This window comes from Ylistrum balloti, unplaced genomic scaffold (genome assembly GCF_031769215.1).
Source record: "Ylistrum balloti isolate Yb309-2 unplaced genomic scaffold, AGI_CSIRO_Ybal_v1 Utg371346, whole genome shotgun sequence".
Classification (NCBI taxonomy): Eukaryota; Metazoa; Mollusca; class Bivalvia; order Pectinida; family Pectinidae; genus Ylistrum; species Ylistrum balloti.
The window spans coordinates 28,875-49,476 of record NW_026782714.1 but is presented as its reverse complement, the minus strand read 5'-3'; the positions used below and the strand labels follow the sequence as shown (position 1 = coordinate 49,476).

General features: G+C 35.6%; 2 protein-coding genes across 2 annotated transcripts; one reads left to right on the top strand and one right to left on the bottom strand.

The window, feature by feature from the left end:
* Positions 1–536: 536 nt before the first annotated feature.
* LOC132562109 (steryl-sulfatase-like) lies at positions 537–10,867 on the bottom strand. The gene is made up of 6 exons (XM_060226836.1): positions 10,609–10,867; positions 10,020–10,142; positions 7,847–8,542; positions 7,402–7,686; positions 4,376–4,669; positions 537–721 (listed from the first exon to the last, which is right to left on the bottom strand). Exons 1-6 carry the CDS (start codon positions 10,865–10,867, stop codon positions 537–539), a joined length of 1,842 nt encoding a protein of 613 aa, XP_060082819.1.
* A 1,879-nt stretch (positions 10,868–12,746) lies between these two features.
* LOC132562118 (uncharacterized) lies at positions 12,747–15,075 on the top strand. Its single transcript, XM_060226843.1, has 3 exons — positions 12,747–12,914; positions 13,583–13,964; positions 14,565–15,075. The coding sequence occupies exons 1-3, from the start codon at positions 12,747–12,749 to the stop codon at positions 14,996–14,998; spliced, it is 984 nt and encodes a 327-aa protein (XP_060082826.1). The 3' UTR covers positions 14,999–15,075.
* Positions 15,076–20,602: the final 5,527 nt, after the last annotated feature.

The following is a 20,602-nucleotide window of genomic DNA, read 5'->3' as shown; positions in this document are numbered from 1 at the left end:
ATTCACAGAAAATCCCCTACCCAGTGGTACACAAAGACACTATTTTTAAGCATTATTTTTATAAAGAAATGCTGGTAATAAAACCAGACAGTAGTAATAAATTGATTAAAAAACAAAAGTAGACAATAGCAACTTCAGTGAAATTTTTTTAAAGTTCAACTTGCTATAATTTTTTTTAAGATTTAGAGGCAAACCATATAGTTGTTTGAGACACGCCTGTCAGCACAGAACAATGTAATCCTTCAATTTTTTATGGTGCAATGGCCTGTATATTTATTTCATCTTAACAGTTAACATGTGTACATTACGTATAAAAAACTGAAAAGACTAAAAAGATTTTTACATAACATTACACAATATAAAACTTCCCTGAACCACTGTATTTCATACTTTCAAAAACAAAAGTATATCTGTTCAACATGATAATGAATCAAACATTTACTTCATAGCACAAAAGCAAACTTCAAACTGAAAAACAAACCTAGATTGCATTGTTCTGCTGAAAATGAATGTGCCTTTCACCAATTTGGTTTAGATTACTCTATTTGAAGACATGCAATGATGTCAACTTTCCCAACTGCAATCTCAGATGCACACAGAATTGGAGCCTCAGCATCAGTAATAAATAGCTGAAGCTGGTTGAAGTACAATCCTGCTTGATGGACTTGTAGACCTTCGTTCAAGTATTGTCTGCTATAAGTATGGAATTCTGGAATCTGATCTGTAGATGTCATGAAATATGTCAAAAAGTGATCAGAAGTGCGAATCCCACCCAACTGCATTAAAATTGTTCTAAAAGCTATGAATAATAGCCTTTCATTATTTGATTTTGATCACCAAAACTTTATCGAGTATACAATATAGAATTTGACGATATTATCCCATGATTATGATATAAACTGAATTTGTGAAGTTGAAGTCGCAAGATGATCTTGACGTTTGTTTGCTTTGATTTTTTTATTTTTTTATTTTGACCCTTTTACCTAGACCGAGGACCACCTGTGTAAAGAGATCACCTCTATTGAGAGACCACCTGTGTGAACAGACCACTTATTAGTCCACTTCATGTTAAGTTTTAGCACTACACTGTCATAGACTGATTCATAGTCAAAGAAAAACTCTTTGTAACTCTTTGTAATAAAATCAACATGACACTGTAATTGAACTATTAACTGAGGTAGATGATTAATGACCCTGGTGTCTTATTTTATAACAGACAGGTTTGACAAGTCACCATCAAAATATTACATAACTGATTTAGATACATTTATCTTACAAATATCTTTTACTTTAGAGATTTTCCAGTTAAATTGAAAATTCAAAAAGGATTTTTTTTAAATAGGATATACAAATCTAGAAGAAATCAAATTAAATCTGTGCATTTTCCCCTCAAACCTTCAGCAAACTCATACATGAAACTACTACCCATTGTGCTTCTTAAGCTAACAGTTATTGTGTAAACATTTTCCTATATTTTCTATTGATGCACTTAAATTGTTGTCAAAATTTGAAATATTACGCGTTTAAAATTTGCACAAAACTTTAAAAATTTGTTTATGTCTTTGTTTCATTAATTAATTTTTAATACACAATGTCACTTCAAAGTTGTGAAAAGAAAACTGTAATGGCTAGTTATGAGTTATCTCCCCTCTGTCAATATTGATGTTGTCAGAAACTACAAAAGGATATCAGCTTGAAGCTATGTATTTTTAGCAGCAATAAAAACTGCAACATTATACACAAATTCTAATTTCTTAGATAGCTTCATGTTTTCTTGACATTTTTCCAAACATGTAAAATTCTTAGATATTCCCCTGTTGACATCAAATCAAAAGAATGATTTCATTTCTATATTATTATTATTAAGTTATTATTATTCCTTTTATGTCCTCCAAGATTACATGAAAAGAATAAATACAATTAAAACACAATCAACATTAAAGAAGAGTTGTATAAATGTACAAAGCAAATCATAATAGTGTAATTGAGAAGTTTTAAATATTTGATACAGAAATCTTAAATTTACAAGTCTGAAATATTCCAAATCTTCTTTCAACATTTCACAGCTAAAAGTACTCGCCAAGAAAGTATTTGCTAAGTCAAAGTCTGACAAATTATTCAACCATGTCATGAAATTTATGCCCAACTTATTAAATAAGTGACACCTTAATTCATCTCAAATATCAATATTTCCATAGCAGTGACAAATAATATATGTAATAGAATCCTAGCACAACATACGGCAGTAGTGACACAATTCCTCATGGTTCAAAATGCAAGAGCTTACACATATTTTTAAAATACACTGTATATAAATATTGAGAAGACTTTACTGCTAATTTCCATGAGTGATGTGTTTTAAGCTTAAGATGGATAAACTCTGAAAATATTGTTGTCAGAGAGAATGATATTAGTATGAATAAGGTAGAACCTGGATTAAGGGTCAATTATGCATATCAAGTGAGTTACAAGTACACATTTACATAGGAAATCATTCTTATACAATAAAAATGGTGGATGAAAAAAGCTAGTGTTTGCTGCTAAAGCAGTATCAATTTGAAAACTGAGGGAAAACTTTTTAATATCTACGATGTCAAATCCTAAAATCAACAATCAAAATTCTTTAAGAAACATTTGTTATGGTATTAGATACACTTGTCTTGTCGAAAATGTTCTCCTACTAAATAAATTCATGCTAAAACAAAGGGTTTTCTGAAAATTTAGTTATTTTGCCAATGCTAGTTAACAAACATATCTAACAGTATGATTTATTGTTGATTAACAGGAGTGAATAAGTTCATGTATTTGGTTTTTTAATAATAAATTCAAACTTTATTGATAGTCTGTTTTGAATAAAGTAAACTTTTCTGGTAGTCTGTTCTGAATAATGTAAAACTTTAGGAGCAACCTATTACGTGTAAAGTGGGTGAGAAATTCTATGAGAGGTTACAGCAGATGCGAGGCATTATAAGGATCATATCATAACGGGCTTGAAGTATTAATATCGAAAGTCAAATTTTATGTTTGGTCGATAATGCTAATGAGAAGTGGAGATTATTGAAATAAATCTATTACATAGCCAATGGGACATTTTATGGGAAGTCTTGTATAGGAGGAAGTGTAATCTTTGTAAGGTGTAGAAAATATTGAGAAGAAACTGTCAGGATGTGGCAAATAGTACAAGTAGTTAATGAGTGTATGGTATTAGGTCTCAACTTTACTAATCACTTATGGTATTAATAAAGTTTGCTAATGTGTATTTAGTTTTATGAACATTAGAACATAGTGTACTATTGACCACATCAGTGTGTAAAACTCACAAATTCACGAAGTCCATGTATGTATTATTGTGAGCCATGGCACTTTTGTAATTAATTAAGATCTGGCACGGGAAGTGATTCTGTAAGTCCTCTTCCCAATAAAGTTTTCTCTCATTTCTGGGAGAGGGGTTCAGGTATACACCACAGGGAAGTAAAACTTGAGAGAGAGAGAGAGAGAGAGAGAGAGAGAGAGAGAGAGAGAGAGAGAGAGAGAGAGAGAGAGAGAATGACAGAAGAATGTCTCTCACCTCAGAATGACAGAAGAATGTCTCTCATCTCAGAATGACAGAAAAATGTCTTATCTCAGAATGACAGAAGAATGTCTCATCTTAGAATTAAAAGAAGAATGTCTCTCACCTCAGAATGACAGAAGAATGTCTCTCATCTCAGAATGACAGAAGAATTTCTCATCTCAGAATGACAGAAGAATTTCTCTCATCTCAGAATGACAGAAGAATGTCTATCATCTCAGAATGACAGAAGAATGTCTATCATCTCAGAATGACAGAAGAATGTCTCTCATCTCAGAATGACAGAAGAATGTCTATCATCTCAGAATGACAGAAGAATGTCTCTCATCTCAGAATGACAGAAGAATGTCTCATCTCAGAATGACAGAAGAATGTCTCTCATCTCAGAATGACAGAAGAATGTCTCATCTCAAAATGACAGAAAATGTCTATCATCTCAGAATGACAGAAGAATGTCTCTCATCTCAGAATGACAGAAGAATTTCTCATCTCAGAATGACAGAAGAATGTCTCTCATCTCAGAATGACAGAAGAATGTCTCATCTCAAAATGACAGAAAATGTCTATCATCTCAGAATGACAGAAGAATGTCTATCATCTCAGAATGACAGAAGAATGTGTCATTTCATATCAAAAGGTAATAAACACGACGACTAGACACGTGTTTCTGTTATACAGAAACCAAATAATGGAAATATTGACAGTGAGCAGAGATATAGAATTTCATTTCATATTATAACATAATTGATAGTTAGTTATAGTCAGCATACTTTGGATCGGTACAGTGACAACTGGGGAAATTACAGCACACTTGTAAATGAGGCCTCCACATCACATTTGGAGTAGAAAATTGAATTTCCACGGGCTCGATAGACCGTATGTGACGTTTGTATGCCTCCTGTATGATGGCTACCACATTTTCCAGTTGAGAATCACCCGAGTAGTTAATAGGGGTGGCTTCACTTGGGTCCGATGTTAAGTCATGTAGTAAAGGTTCATTGTGGATCACTGCGTCTGGACAGGTACATATAGGAAGACATTTGTTTGTTCCAGGAACATAGTTAGGCGATCTAAACACCAGTTTCCAAACCTTGTTACCTGTCAGTAGTGAAATGGATGTTTTATTTAGAAATATGCTACAGCGGTATGTAACAGAAATAAGCACGTGTCTACATGAAAATTTTTGTTTTGTTGATATTTTGCACAAGTTTTATTGCATTTGGGTCTGGATTATGGCACTGCTGACTTGTTGGTATTTTCTTCGAGGTTTTAAATTAATGTGTTAAATAATGTAAGTTTATTCATTATCGTTAACTATGTCAATGCTTTAACACGTGTTCAAAGACAGGTGTTCAATAGTTCTTTCAGCATTAAACAATTCAAAAAGATATAGTAAACGATTTGTAACATATAGTTATATAAATGTTCATAAGTATAGGTTAAACTTAATAACCAACGCTATCATAGTATTCAAAGTATTCTGTATGGAAATACTTTTTGTAATTTTTTAAAAATGTTTTGTGTTTCACATTTCCATATGATATGATGGTATTTGCTTTAAGTAAATATTGTATTGTTCGCCGAAATATTTTCGGATCGATAGTAATTACGTCTCGATATATATTACCCGTTTAACATTTATGCATATTTGTATATAATCTGTCTGAGGTATAAATATGTTACATGTTCTTGGTCTGTGTACTTATCTATTACACGTTCTTGGTCTGTGTACTTATCTATTACATGTTCTTGGTCGATGTACTTATCTATTACACGTTCTTGGTCTGTGTACTTATCTATTACACGTTCCTGGTCTGTGTACTTATCTATTACATGTTCTTGGTCTGTGTACTTATCTATTACATGTTCCTGGTCTGTGTACTTATCTATTACATGTCCTTGTTCTGTGTACTTATCTATTACATGTTCTTGGTCTGTGTACTTATCTATTACATGTTCTTGGTCTGTGTTCTTATCTATTACATGTCCTTGTCGATGTACTTATCTATTACATGTCCTTGTTCTGTGTACTTATCTATTACATGTCCTTGTTCTGTGTACTTATCTATTACACGTTCTTGGTCTGTGTACTTATCTATTACACGTTCCTGGTCTGTGTACTTATCTATTACATGTTCTTGGTCTGTGTACTTATCTATTACATGTTCTTGGTCGATGTACTTATCTATTACACGTTCCTGGTCTGTGTACTTATCTATTACATGTTCCTGGTCTGTGTACTTATCTATTACATGTCCTTGTCGATGTACTTATCTATTACATGTCCTTGTTCTGTGTACTTATCTATTACATGTCCTTGTTCTGTGTACTTATCTATTACACGTTCTTGGTCTGTGTACTTATCTATTACATGTCCTTGTTCTGTGTACTTATCTATTACATGTTCTTGGTCTGTGTACTTATCTATTACATGTTCTTGGTCTGTGTACTTATCTATTACATGTTCTTGGTCGATGTACTTATCTATTACACGTTCCTGGTCTGTGTACTTATCTATTACATGTTCCTGGTCTGTGTACTTATCTATTACATGTTCTTGGTCTGTGTACTTATCTATTACATGTTCTTGGTCTGTGTACTTATCTATTACATGTTCTTGGTCTGTGTACATATCTATTACATGTTCTTGGTCTGTGTACTTATCTATTACACGTTCTTGGTCTGTGTACTTATCTATTACATGTTCTTGGTCTGTGTACTTATCTATTACATGTTCTTGGTTTGTGTACATATCTATTACATGTCCTTGGTCTGTGTACTTATCTATTACATGTTCTTGGTCTGTGGACTTATCTATTACATGTTCTTGGTCTGTGTACTTATCTATTACATGTTCTTGGTCTGTGTACTTATCTATCTGTTCTTGGTCTGTGTATTATCTATTACATGTCTGTGTACTTATCTATTACATGTTCTTGGTCTGTGTACTTATCTATTACATGTTCTTGGTCTGTGTACTTATCTATTACATGTTCTTGGTCTGTGTACTTATCTATTACATGTTCTTGGTCTGTGTACTTATCTATTACACGTTCTTGGTCTGTGTACTTATCTATTACACGTTCTTGGTCTGTGTACTTATCTATTACATGTCCTTGTTCTGTGTACTTATCTATTACACGTTCTTGGTCTGTGTACTTATCTATTACACGTTCTTGGTCTGTGTACTTATCTATTACATGTTCTTGGTCTGTGTACTTATCTATTACACGTTCTTGGTCTGTGTACTTATCTATTACATGTTCTTGGTCTGTGTACTTATCTATTACACGTTCTTGATCTGTGTACTTATCTATTACATGTTCTTGGTCTGTGTACTTATCTATTACATGTTCTTGGTCTGTGTACTTATCTATTACATGTTCCTGGTCTGTGTACTTATCTATTACATGTCCTTGTTCTGTGTACTTATCTATTACATGTCCTTGTTCTGTGTACTTATCTATTACATGTTCTTGGTCTGTGTACTTATCTATTACATGTTCTTGGTCTGTGTACTTTTCTATTACACGTTCTTGGTCTGTGTACTTTTCTATTACATGTTCTTGGTCTGTGTACTTATCTATTACACGTTCTTGGTCTGTGTACTTATCTATTACACGTTCTTGGTCTGTGTACTTATCTATTTCCTGTTCTTGGTCTGTGTACTTATCTATTTCCTGTTCTTGGTTTGTGTACTGAATTATTACCTGTTCTTGGTCTGTGTACTTTTCTATTACACGTTCTTGGTCTGTGTACTTTTCTATTACATGTTCTTGGTCTGTGTACTTATCTATTTCCTGTTCTTGGTTTGTGTACTGAATTATTACCTGTTCTTGGTCTATATCGAATAGCATGTACGTCGATTCCACAGTAATGAACCATGAATGAATGAGGTGACACTGTGTCGGTCTTACTGAGGAGAGGAAGAATGTCTTTTCCGTCTATAGAACGATCACTAGGTATCTTGGCCCTCATCGCACTCGCTAGTGTCGGGTACATGTCCATCATCCAGGTAGGTTCGTCTACTACCGTACCGGGTGTGATTTTACCTGGCCATCGAATCACCCCTGGCATGCGTATACCCCCTTCCACAGCGCCCTGACCTTTACCGCCTGGAAAATAGGAAATGCACGCGAAAGACATGACTCGGTAAATATTGTAAGTGTATTCGTAAGTAAAATAAATGGCAAACAAATGGCTGTTGTGAAATATAAATCAGTATTGTAAGTATGCCACACTATGATTTCCATGCATTAAATCATGCCTTCATACCTTTGAAAATTCCATTGTATCCACCATCCATTTCTCCATGGAGACCAGTTTCTTCCAAATAACCACCGTTGTCGGATGTAAAGTAGACAATAGTTTCGTCGCTAAGTCCAAGTCTGTCCAGAGCATCCGTAATTTCACCTACCCCACTGTCAAGTTCCTCCACCGCATCACCATAGCGACCGTGACGCGTCCGCCCTCGGAAGGCTTTCGTTACCTGGATAGCCGTATGCACATGCGTCCAAGAAACCATTAGAAAAAATGGATTCTTGTCGACTTTTCGTTGTTCTAGAAAGTCTATGCTCTCTTTCGCGAATCTTTGGGTCATTCCCCTCAGACGAATTGGCTGTTCCACTATTTCAAAATCTCTATAAATCATACTGTTCAATAGTTTCATGTTCGTAACAACAAGTAGGAATGTTCCCACTAATAATATAGTTAGTATGATTAACATTAAACAACATGGAGTCCCGACATACTTTCGCTTGTAAAGTCCAAAAGACGTCAAAAATCCGATCAATGTAATAGCAAAACATCGCCACTGCCACACTGGAATGTAGTCTCTGAAAATGGAGTCCCCGTCATCGCCAAAATCTCTAAGGTTTGTTAAAGGGAGGCCGTAAAAGGTGTCAAACCCCTGGTTCCTCGGGTGATAGATATTGTCTCCATATGTACGGCTCAAACCCAAGTGCCACTTCCCTGAAAAATATATACATACTTGTGTTTGTTCTGTAATTATGTAAATCACACGCTCTTAACTGCTAAGAAACACACGCTTATGTTAAAAAAATTATTTCTCAGAATGATTACAAAACGAGTATATATTTTTGTCCCTCAAAGAGCATCTGTCCGCATTTAATTAGTCCTCGAGGTTTTCCGTAACATGCATGCCACGTTCTTTTTATCAATTCTGATTTTCTTCAGTTTCCTCCTAAGTTTCAAACTTTCGGCCCTTAGCATCACTGATGCGTTCTAAAAGGATTTATCATATTTCGCTCCACTGTATCTGTATTGAAAGGAGTTCTTCTCCAAGTGTATGTTGTCCAATCCTTTTGTATGTTCGTTTTTCTGTAAGCTGTGAATATCTTATTATATGAATATCTAAATATATTAGATTATCCTGAAAACTAACCAAATCACTGACTATGGTGATAGCAACATAGTGTTACCTAAAACATTGTCCTGTAGCCGCAGAATGTACCTCACCTACCAACCAGGTAATACCGTCCTATCTGCCTATAACGTTGTCCTTTAACCGCAGAATGTACCTCACCTACCAACCAGGTAATACCGTCCTATCTGCCTATAACGTTGTCCTGAAACCGCAGAATGTACCTCACCTACCAACCTTGTAATATCGTCCTACCTACCTATAACGTTGTCCTGTAACCGCAGAATGTACCTCACCTACCAACCTGGTGATATAGTCCTTCCTACCTATAACGTTGTCCTTTAACCGCAGAATGTACCTCACCTACCAACCTGGTAATATCGTCCTTCCAACCTGTGGCGTTGTCCTGTAACCGCAGAATGTACCTCGTCTACCAACCAGGTAATACCGTCCTATCTGCCTATAACGTTGTCCTGTAACCGCAGAATGTACCTCACCTACCAACCTGGTGATATAGTCCTTCCTACCTATAACGTTGTCCTTTAACCGCAGAATGTACCTCACCTACCAACCTGGTAATATCGTCCTTCCAACCTGTGGCGTTGTCCTGTAACCGCAGAATGTACCTCGTCTACCAACCTGGTAATACCGTCCTATCTGCCTATAACGTTGTCCTGTAACCGCAGAATGTACCTCGTCTACCAACCAGGTAATACCGTCCTATCTGCCTATAACGTTGTCCTGTAACCGCAGAATGTACCTCACCTACCAATAAGATAATATTGTCCTACCTACCTATAACTTTGTCCTGTAACCGCAGAATGTACCTCACCTACCAACCAGGTAATACCGTCCGATCTGCCATTAACGTTGTCCTGTAACCGCAGAATGTACTCCGCCTACCAAGCTGGTAATAGCGTCCTGCCATCCTGTGGCGTCGTCCTCTAACCGCAGAATGTACCTCACCTACCAACCTGGTAATATCGTCCTACCTGCCTATTACTTTGTCCTGTAGCCGCAGATAATGTCTCTCCTTTCTATCAGGTGTGACGCCGACCAACCTACCTATTAAAGCCGTCTTGTAGCCTGCCGATTTTGCCAATTCCGCTATGGTAACCTCGCTTGTAGGAAGTCCTCCGTAGCTGGCAACAAATGTGTTTATTCGAATATGTCCTGACGGCACCATACCTAATATGCGTACACAAAAAAATACCCTGTATTTATATAAGTGAAGTCATTACAACAGTCAAATATACCGTATTCAATGTATTAGATGTATATATACCTCAGTTAAGTTGACTCTTTCGTTTCGTTAGGGCGCCTTATTCAAAACTTTTACAATCAAATTCCTCCCACTATATTTGTAAGAACGAAAGTTTCAATCAGAATATGAACCTTATACAGGCCGTCAGTAGGAGGACATCGCTTTGTGTTGTTGTATAACGATGGCAGAACGATGATAACCAAACAGATACTGCTTGTCCTCAGATTTGATGTCATTTCTGTGCAATGATCTTCCACACTGTTGTGATTTTGACTTGATATGGTGAAATAAATCAGTGATCGTTTGTTTTCGTGTTTACAATGTTTACCTACTTACTTAAGATACCGACCCACGGACGGGCCAACCATGTAACGTGACCCACACACCTACCTGATCTGATCGGATACCGCCCCGTCAGAAAAGCTGTACGACTCGGGGAACACATGCTCGCGGCCGCTAGGTGGTGTGTCATTTTAGCGCCTTCCCGCGCAAGACGGTCAATGTTTGGAGTGTTCAAGGACGTATTACCAAAGCAACCCACATCACCATAACCGAGGTCGTCTGCGATGAAAATGACGATATTGGGTGTGGCATGTGTGTCTCTAAAGAAAAGCCCTAGTAATGGAATCACTACCAGGGCTGGCGTCATCTAGATAAAGAAATAAAGATATGAAACAATAAACAATTAAAAAGAAGCTACGATCATTGTTTGATATGTTTAATGGCTGTGAGTAGCTTTGTGTCTTAGTACAGGTTTGTGATCAGGTTTTGTAGTTTGTTACATTTGGAACCTATTACTACTTGGAGGATAATACACGGTGCTAGAGACATCCCCTGGGCAGTTTGATAGTGAGCCTGGAGATAAATATACATGTATATACACTTACTATGCTGTAGTGTTAGTAGAATCACTTGTCCACAGTTTAGCCTCATAGAATGTCCACAGACACTGAATAAGACTTATCGGGTGTTTACAAGGTCAGATGAACGTCAGGTAATAAAATGTTATATACTATTTAGATAACATATAACGCCACATACATTGATCGTATCGCCCTATATTATCACTCGCCGCCCTATATTATCACTCGTTGTGACCAAGTACATATACATATATATGCAATATCTGTAATAACTATCTGGTTCCCGATGGTGTAACGAATCATCTGAATTATATAACGGGCATTAAATCATCAAACGAGCAGGACTAACCTGCCGCATAACAAATATACTTTATAATATATAGTAATTTAAAAACAATATAGTACCTGAATGTCAACAAAATTTTAAACTCAAAATCGATAAACAAAGTAAGATATTCATTAAGATCAGATGAAAAGGGAGACTGTATGAAAAGAATTAAGTGTTACTGACGACTTTTGCTTTTCAGGTCTGCCAAATAATGTTACGTTCTCACAGTGAGAGCCGAGTTAATAACATCCAAACCACTATCCATTATAATGGGTATTAAACGTGATATTGCATAAGAAAATACATATAGTGTAATTTCCCAATAAGATCATGATGACTATCAGTTTCCACATTGTCTTTATCGACCTGTGCTTCTTGCAACCTTATTTAATATTAGCTCTGATATTTATCGTGGACATCATGATATCCGGAACAAGTTGTAGAGTATTGAATCAACTGCGAAATGTAACCAACATAGGTTGCCGAAGTAGGAATGTTACTTTCTGAAAATAGAAAAATGACACTGGTACAACTGACCACGAATTCACACAGGAGTGGACAGCTGATATAAATGTATAGTATGTTGTTGGTTTCTTGTTCTGGAGGGCATATCTGATGAACCTGATCAATACATCAAGATGTCGGCAAGGCACCGTCTATGTATCGTGAAGTTAATCTGAACACCTCACAATATTTTACTTGTACTGAGAAGTTATTCGATAAATTTAAACTCTCGTTCAAAACAAAAACTGAATATATAAATAAAAAGACAGGTACAACTTCAAATGGGTTCATAGTTCAACCAAGATTTTTTATCGAAATGAGATCCAGTCACTTTTTACAATTTCATCCTTAAAAATATTTCAAATTGGCTTTAAAGGTATTTTAAAAACTCACTGCTTGTATGAGTTTCATAAGAAACTTCAGAACTTTTCATTTTTACCTACCATATAGAGGTAAGACGAATAGTTCGTGACAATAAACGATGGCGTGATAAATTTGTGCCCACGCAAAAAAAATGTCGTGTCATTCTATGATTGGTTTACTAGATGGAGTTTATATTGGATAATAAAGGCTCTTGTTTTCATGAGTTTCAGTACTGCTCTAGATATTGTTAACAACTGATTTGCGTGACATTCGACGTAAAACTAATCTTGTAACATGAGAATATAATACCTTAAGACTTTTACATCAATAAACTTTGCTTTCATTTTATCGAAAGAGGGGTATCCTATTTCTATGTTTAGTTAATAAAACGGGGCCCCAGTCCACCGCCTCATCCAAATACCGAATACTTGACACAACTGCGTCTTAACTAAGACACAACTGGTATCAGGATGCCTAATTTGAGTGTTCTTTTGTCTTTATTTACGGGATTGACCATTGTCCAAGGTCATGGATTCTTGAAGAGACCAGCACAACGATCATACGTCTGGAGAGAAGGACTTAATCCTTCACTCAATAAATACTATAATCACATGGCGCTTAATTGTGGCACAGCTGGGGTAAGTCACGACAACAATAGGAGCGAAAGTTAGGCAGCTGTGAATCATCTAAACTTTGTTAGAGATGTTAAAGTAAATATCTTTTGATGCTTGTTAGAATATACAAGTTTGTGCTTAAAATACCTTCATTTTTTTGGACACATTGACTAATTTAATTTAAGTTAGTGTTTATAGAAACATTCGTTTGTGATATTTACATTAGTATAACACTAAAAATGATCAGGTTGTGTAAAATAAGTTAAGCGGTTACATCAAAGATAGATTTTTTTGAAAATCATTGTCGTTTGATATCATGTACAAGTATCTTAAACATTTCTATCCATGCCTTGTCCGATTTTCCCTTTTTACGGTTTGGTGTGTCAACTGCAGATGTCCTTCTTTTCAACTTTTGGGTCATAATTTCTTGTTCTTCATTTTGATATCACTAATTAATATCGTTTGGAAACAAAATGAGGATTTTTTAAGAAATCATGTGAAAATAAAATTGAATTAAAACGTAAATATTGATATATACTTAAAACTTGGGAAAGTGTTGTGCTAGTTCTTTGCTACCATTTTTCAAGTGAATTTTAACATCTATAGTAAGACAAATTCATAAGTAAACATCTTTTGTCTTGTTCATATTGAAAATTAAATAAAATATCATACAAAGACTATCATTACTCCAGAGACAATACAATAAAAATGGCGGGAAGTGTGGCACATGCGGGGATCCCTACGATGAGGCTCAACCACGTGCCCATGAGCTTGGTGGCACTTTCGGTTCGGGTTATATATCGCCGAATGCAGTGTACACACAGGGGCAGGTTATACCTACTGTGGTCGACATAACTGCCAACCACAAAGGTTGGTTTGAGTTTCGAGTATGCAAAGTCACAGACAACAATCCCGTCACACAGAATTGTCTGGATCAGAATCTTCTCAAGCTTGACAATGGCGATACAAGATACGACCTTGCTGGTAATATTCGAGGCGACATCCCCATTGGTGTCAAACTTCCTGAAGACCTGTCGTGCGATCATTGTGTTCTCCAATGGTACTGGTTAACAGGTAAGTCATTTTTTTCTATCAAAGCAACATGAACATTTACACATAGATATATGTATGCGCATAAGCGACTCATAGTATGATTCAAGATCAAGGAAATAATTCCGAAACTGTCACCATGTTTACTTATGTTGTTGAACTACATGGAAATATATTCTTTGATCTAATTAACTCTCTGTTAAGTATAGGCTGTTTTTGTCATTTAATTCTTGATGGAACCCTAAACCTGAGTTTGTACTGATGATGAATGTTTTTAATGTGCTATATATATGGCATCCGTTAACAAGATGAAGGAAAGATGAAATAGCGTTGATGCTATATTAAAGTAAAATTAGACAAATGAACGAATGTTCAATAAAAAAATGGACGGAGTTTTAAGTAAAGGGATATAAAATAACCACCATATGCCAGTTGTTTTATACTGATCCCAAGTTCATTTGGTAAGGGACAATGCTAATTGTGAATTCACTGCTTGTAAAAAAAAACTAAATCTATAGCAGACGTTTGGAATCTCAATAAGAAAAATACAAATATTACATACACCCACTCCATTGATACATTGATATAAACTCTATCATTCTTAATTCTTGATTATTATAACAGGCAATTCTCATCGGAATAAGGAGACTTTCATTAACTGTGCCGATATCACCATTCAACCTACATCCAACCAACCTCCCTCCCCAACAACAACAACAACAAAAACAACAACAACAACTGCTGTCCCAGTCACTTCTAATCTCCCGACAACCACACTGCCCCCGATCATGACTTGTTATCCGGGTCAGTCAAATGTCTGTAGATGGATCGGACCCAACAATGGCCTGTTCACCAAAGACCAGATGGATGGCTTCTGTGTGAATGCATCTGAAGCTGTTGATCCTTATTTACAGATGAACTGTAGGTGTAGTTGTGATTGGCCCACGGTACCAGGAGACTGTTCCGGAATATCAAACACCTGGGATATCATTCCTAACCCGGATCCATTCTGTGCTGCAACCTGTGGACAATGTCCGACGGCTCACTGTCGATGCTAGATACCGATACTGTGTATAAAATACTCTGATCCGGAATTAATGTTTGATAATACAATAATATAGTTTAACAATGTTCAATAAACAATAACGCATGCCAATTGAAATTGTTTGTAATTTCATTACAACGATATTCATCGCTGGTCTTGATAACAACAGTTATAGGTATGAAAAACTATTTTGCAATACTGTATAACATCCTCTTTTTATTGAACATTTCACGTGGTTAAATAAATGTCGATTAAAGCTAGTGACTATAATACTAGTAGCTAAATCCAATAACAATGTCACTGAAGGAGACGTCACAAACCGGCCCATCCATGACATTGCGGCCTGGTGATAAACTTGCTGTTTTACGTTTTGTTACAACTTGTTTTTATTGATGTTACTTAATACGTCGGGCGTGACTAAACAGTGTGATTTTACCTTGTACACATCACGCAAAACGATCATTCCATGACCTCGCCAATACCCTATTTCTTCATACACGAGGAAGTCGCTGAAAATTAGGCATATCAACTACCTTGATATTTATGTGCTGTCAGAACATTGATGCCCATTTACTCACCTGAAACGTTTGACGTGTGTATCGGAGATGTGACTGCACATCGTTTTAGATTACATCACTGAATCATAGAGACGCTTGAGTTAGCTTACAGTGGTCCAGAAACACACATGTATTACATACAATCATCATTTAAACGGGAACGTTATTCTGATGACAAAGGAATTAAATTAATGGCGGGAAAATGGTAGATATCTGTTGATATGTGCAGCTTTTCTAAAGGGTTTCATTACAATTTTTATTGTTTGGTTGTTTTTTCTTAAATGAGCCATAATCTTGGTTAACTTCTGTTTTATAAGACAAATTATTTAAAGTTATATCTCATCTTTCGGTCTACAACTCATTAGTTTATCAAAATCAGAAATGAGTCATCAAGAGTAATACTTTTTTTCGTAACAAAAAAAAAAAGAATGCAAGAGGGTGTGGCGTATTATTCATGGTCAATTTTCATTCACTTGACAGACGACAACAAAGGACTGGCATCCGAGGATGGATTGATTGATTACTTCATCATATCTGGGTTGATGTTTGACATGTAAAAGTGTGTATTGAAAAAAAAAAAGAAAAACCGGAGATATTTACATTTAATGTTTTATAGTTACGATATTCTTAATTTGTCTTATTCTTTCCGGAAGCGTGACATGTTACAGTAACTGATATTATCTGGGTGCGATGTCATGCAGGTCAATAGTTCATGTGATAAAACTCGACAAAATGGCTGTTCCATAACAGATAACAGTCCGATATCGATGTCGAGATAAATACTTATTACCGGTTAATTCTTAATAAATATTGGACATGGTTTACATATTTAGTACGGTACTAATCTTACATACGGTAAAATGGTATTTTCGTAGGGTTCAAAATCGTGATTTCTTGGGCATTTCTTTTGATGGATAAATATCATTAACATGTACATAGAAACTTATTGATTAAGAGAGCCCAGGAAGTCAACAAAAGTATCATAGTATCACCATGCCAACATCAGAGTCTGGAAGATCATAAAACTCTTATTCTTGGCATATCACTGAGAAAAGTAAATGAGCAAAACAATATTGGCACTCTTTTCCATCATTAATTGGTTGTCTTAAACAATGTACAAAAGTACAGAAATGTAACAAGTGGCCTCGTTTTTATGTGGTATTCTCATGTATTGAAACTATTAAATATCGTTAATGAAATCAACTTATATCATATCTCCAACTATTTATTGACCCGTGAACATATGACTTTATTGATTAGAGAACCCAGGAATTCAACAAAAGTAGCATAGTGTTCTTATTGTTGGTAGTATATACCCACTGTGGTAATAACAAGAGAAGCAGTGGAAACATGTTTTGATAGTAGATAAGAGTGGTACCTAATTAAATACAAAATATATAGAATTCATGTTTACTGTGGTGTTGATATCCGTTTGAACAAAGATCAACCAGAACACATGAATAGTGAGAAATAATGATAATAAACGTGCCCTACGCTTATTGTAACATGTGTATCGTGTTGCTCCTGTTTCATCTTCAAGGTGTACTTTGTATTCAGTGCTGTCGGTGATCAGATTCAATAACGAAACCATTCAGAAGAGCTGCATAATAAGAATGTGTATACTAGATGAAATAAACACAATTTCACAGTATAACAAGAAATCTTTTAACAGTGCAACAATTTGCCAAATACAGGTTATTGAGAAACAGTCGGCCGAGCGTCATCATTTCGTCAATAATCACACTTTATAACAATATCATCGATTCATGTCCATAGTGCATTATCGTTAATATTGTTCTGTTTGGTTTCCAATTATGGCGACTTGATAATGCCAACAACCGATACTACAATGTTATTGAGAAACGCTCAGTTTAACGTCATGGTTTCATCAACAAGCATTAACACTTCATACATTTCTTCTCTAGGAAAAATGGTGTTTAAATCTAGATCCTAAAACAAAATTCCAATGCCGGTTCTAATCTTGGTTAAAAAATGCTCCGAACAAAAGAGTAAGCAGCATCAGCAGCCAGCTAGTGGTCACCATGCCAACACCAGAGTCTGAAAGATAAGTTCATAAAACTCCTATTCTTGGCATTGCAGACATTTCACCGAGAAAAATAAACGAACCATTAATTGGTTGTCTACAGAAATGTACACAAGTACAGAAATGTAACAATTAGTGGCCTTATTTTCATGCGGTAGTCTCATGTATTGAAATCATTAAAACATTACTGAATACAAGAAAAGTATCTAATATGATATAACGCATGTCTATCTATTTAAGTAACCATGATGATTCTTGTGTAATGTTCTTGGTTCTGCGTTGAATTTTTGTCTCAGATGATATATTGTAATCATTTTAAACTATTATTATGCAGACAAGTAAAAATATCATCGACGATGTTAAAGATTCAGTTTTTCAAATACATTATCTTACCGGAAGAGATGGTCCAGGACAGGGCCGCTACCGTTTCCAGTGCAGTAAGTTGAGCAGAGCTAAGGGCAGCTCTCTGGCTGACTGTTGTGGATTGGGCCTGTGACGTACTGAAAGTGTTGATCTGCGTAACTGAGAAACCCTGCAATACATGAAGACTTGGAACATAATGATTTAATAGGAAAGAGAGAGCCGCACTCATTGGGATTGAAAGCTGCACATTTAGATTTGACTTTTTCAAAGAAAATTCGATAATATGTATACATTTATAAATACAATGGATTAAAATAAGTATTTTCTAAAAAAATTTGGATTAACTCATTTTTGAAAGCAAAAAAAAAAAAAAAAAAAATTCGGAACATTACGAGACGAACCAAAAACTTAAAATAAAGTAAAAGATCCATATTTTGTATCATATTTTAACTTTACTGCATATCAACGAATAAATCTATTTCACAGAACAAGGTCAAGATACTTAGGCTATGTTAAAAGCTATAACGTTATGTATATGTTGGACGAAGTATCTGGAATATTGTCGGCAGGGTGTTGAAAAGTTAAGTCGCATGTTTTACTGCCGTCCTAGTAATTCTATAAAGTATCATTTGTTAAATTAACATCACATACAATATAGTGTAACAATCAACACATCCCAATACTCGTATCCAAAATAAAACCCGAACCAACCGTGAATGTAGTATCCGGAATATATGTTATATGGTTGGCGTCTATAGCATCTATCTGTGTTTCAGTCAAGGTAGATATTTCACTCGCGGACAGACCACCTGTAACACAACGCATAATTTCAAGTGAGAATACTAAACATCATAAATTAAACGAGAATGATTGGGTAATAGACTGGTTTTCTACATGTTGGAACTCACAATATATATAATATAAAAACCAAATGATCGGTATCATGATTTACCAATGACGATTCCAACATTAGTGATAACAGTGGTGTCCCAGGTTGTCACGTCACTTCCGTAAGCTGCTTTTGCCAGAACAGCAAATGCTTGCAGTTGTGTGTCCTCGCAACTCGTCAGTTCGCCAACGGCATCAGCAGCACTCCTTAGAAAAAGGAAGTGTATTTCTTTGTTAAAACTCAATATTTTATATATAACACTAAGGATAGACAAATCTGGACCAAATTAGTATTCAATGAATACTATTCCTATACATTGAATATTTCAAGTACAATGATTAATTAAACCACAAACTATTCAGTAATTATTTTTGCTGTGAGAATCATGTTGAATAAGTAAGTTGTATTTGTTTGTTTGGTTTGATAGGTGTTGAAATGAATGCCTTCAAATCATAAGGCAGAAGCTGCAAAAATGTTTTCGCATACCTGCCTGCGAAAGCGATGTAAAATGATAACGCCGTATTTTCATGAGAAAAAGTGGCTTTGCATTGTGGACAGAGTTAATATAATCCGAGCGTATTTTTATGAAAGTGTAAAATGTTTGATCATGAGATAACGATACGCTTGGCATTATCAAAAATGTCAAAGGTGTTGGTGGAAATAATCAAACATTGCTGTGTTTTAATGGTACTTAAATCTCAATACTCTCGGTGAGAGCATGAAAATACAGAACAGTTCCACGTCCTTTCCATTTGGTTTAGAGATTTCCTATTCGTTGGACACCATACAAGCCTATTATATTTTCACTTCGATTTACTAAACAGTTAACAGAAGTCGAGTCGACTATATGCATACTGGTAGACAGAAGTTGGGAAAACGTATTTACTTCCTGGGAGGCAAAAAGTGATTTGTACTTACTGGTAGACAGAAGACTGAATGACGTTGATGTGACCAGTTTCTGCGCCACAGGTTACATGCCCGAGGGATCTCAGTTCACTTGATGTGAGCGTGCTGCTGTCGCCCCCTTTCTCTAATGTCAACCATCGCTGATACAGAGCCTTTTTCTGATAATATTTATCAAATAATGGTATAAACAAAACAAATATATGACTTTCCGTATCCAACACTACTTCTATGACATATTTGAAGAGAAACACAAAATTTAGGTTGAAGCTAGCAGTAATTTTTAGATAAAAAAAACCCCCTCAAGAACCAGTGTATATGATGATTTACTTACCTTAAGACTGTCCCAGCCACTGAACTGACCTAGCCGACTGACGGCATCCAGGTCTAACGTCAAGGTGCCAATCTGGGCCTCTGTTAGTGCCTGGCAGATCACCCCAGCATTGTAAATATTGGTAGCGGACCAAGTGGATGGGTCACCCCAAACCTGAAATAAGATCACGATTGTGATTGTAATTCAACGCCAATTATTTCGTCGTAAATTCCCTTGATTTACTACTGTCACAGAATTGTAGAGATCACCGACTCTTAGATTAGCTGTTAACCACCAGAAAACATATATTTCTAAAGAACGAATCCGTCTTGATGGGATTCATTCCCCCGCCCAGACTGGCCACATGGAATGCTAACATACAATGTATGCTACATATATAAGAGATATTGAACTGGGAACATTGTTTTATAAATAAGTTGGTATCTATTAAAGAAAAATCTTACATGGGTCTCTAAATTTATTACATCATATATGTATGTAAAATTTGTTTATGGTCAATTGTAAACGTTGTTTCAATTAATGATATT

Excerpts from the sequence above, each read along its gene's own strand:
- LOC132562109 (XM_060226836.1), bottom strand. The coding sequence starts at position 10,867 with ATGACGCCAGCCCTGGTAGTGATTCCATTACTAGGGCTTTTCTTTAGA. Across the intron at positions 10,143-10,608 it reads GCGGTATCCGATCAGATCAG|GTATGGTGCCGTCAGGACAT; the intron begins GTAGGTGTGTGG and ends TACGCATATTAG. Across the intron at positions 7,687-7,846 it reads ATACAATGGAATTTTCAAAG|GCGGTAAAGGTCAGGGCGCT; the intron begins GTATGAAGGCAT and ends CCTATTTTCCAG.
- LOC132562118 (XM_060226843.1), top strand. The coding sequence starts at position 12,747 with ATGCCTAATTTGAGTGTTCTTTTGTCTTTATTTACGGGATTGACCATT. Across the intron at positions 12,915-13,582 it reads TTAATTGTGGCACAGCTGGG|AGACAATACAATAAAAATGG; the intron begins GTAAGTCACGAC and ends TCATTACTCCAG. Across the intron at positions 13,965-14,564 it reads CCAATGGTACTGGTTAACAG|GCAATTCTCATCGGAATAAG; the intron begins GTAAGTCATTTT and ends TTATTATAACAG.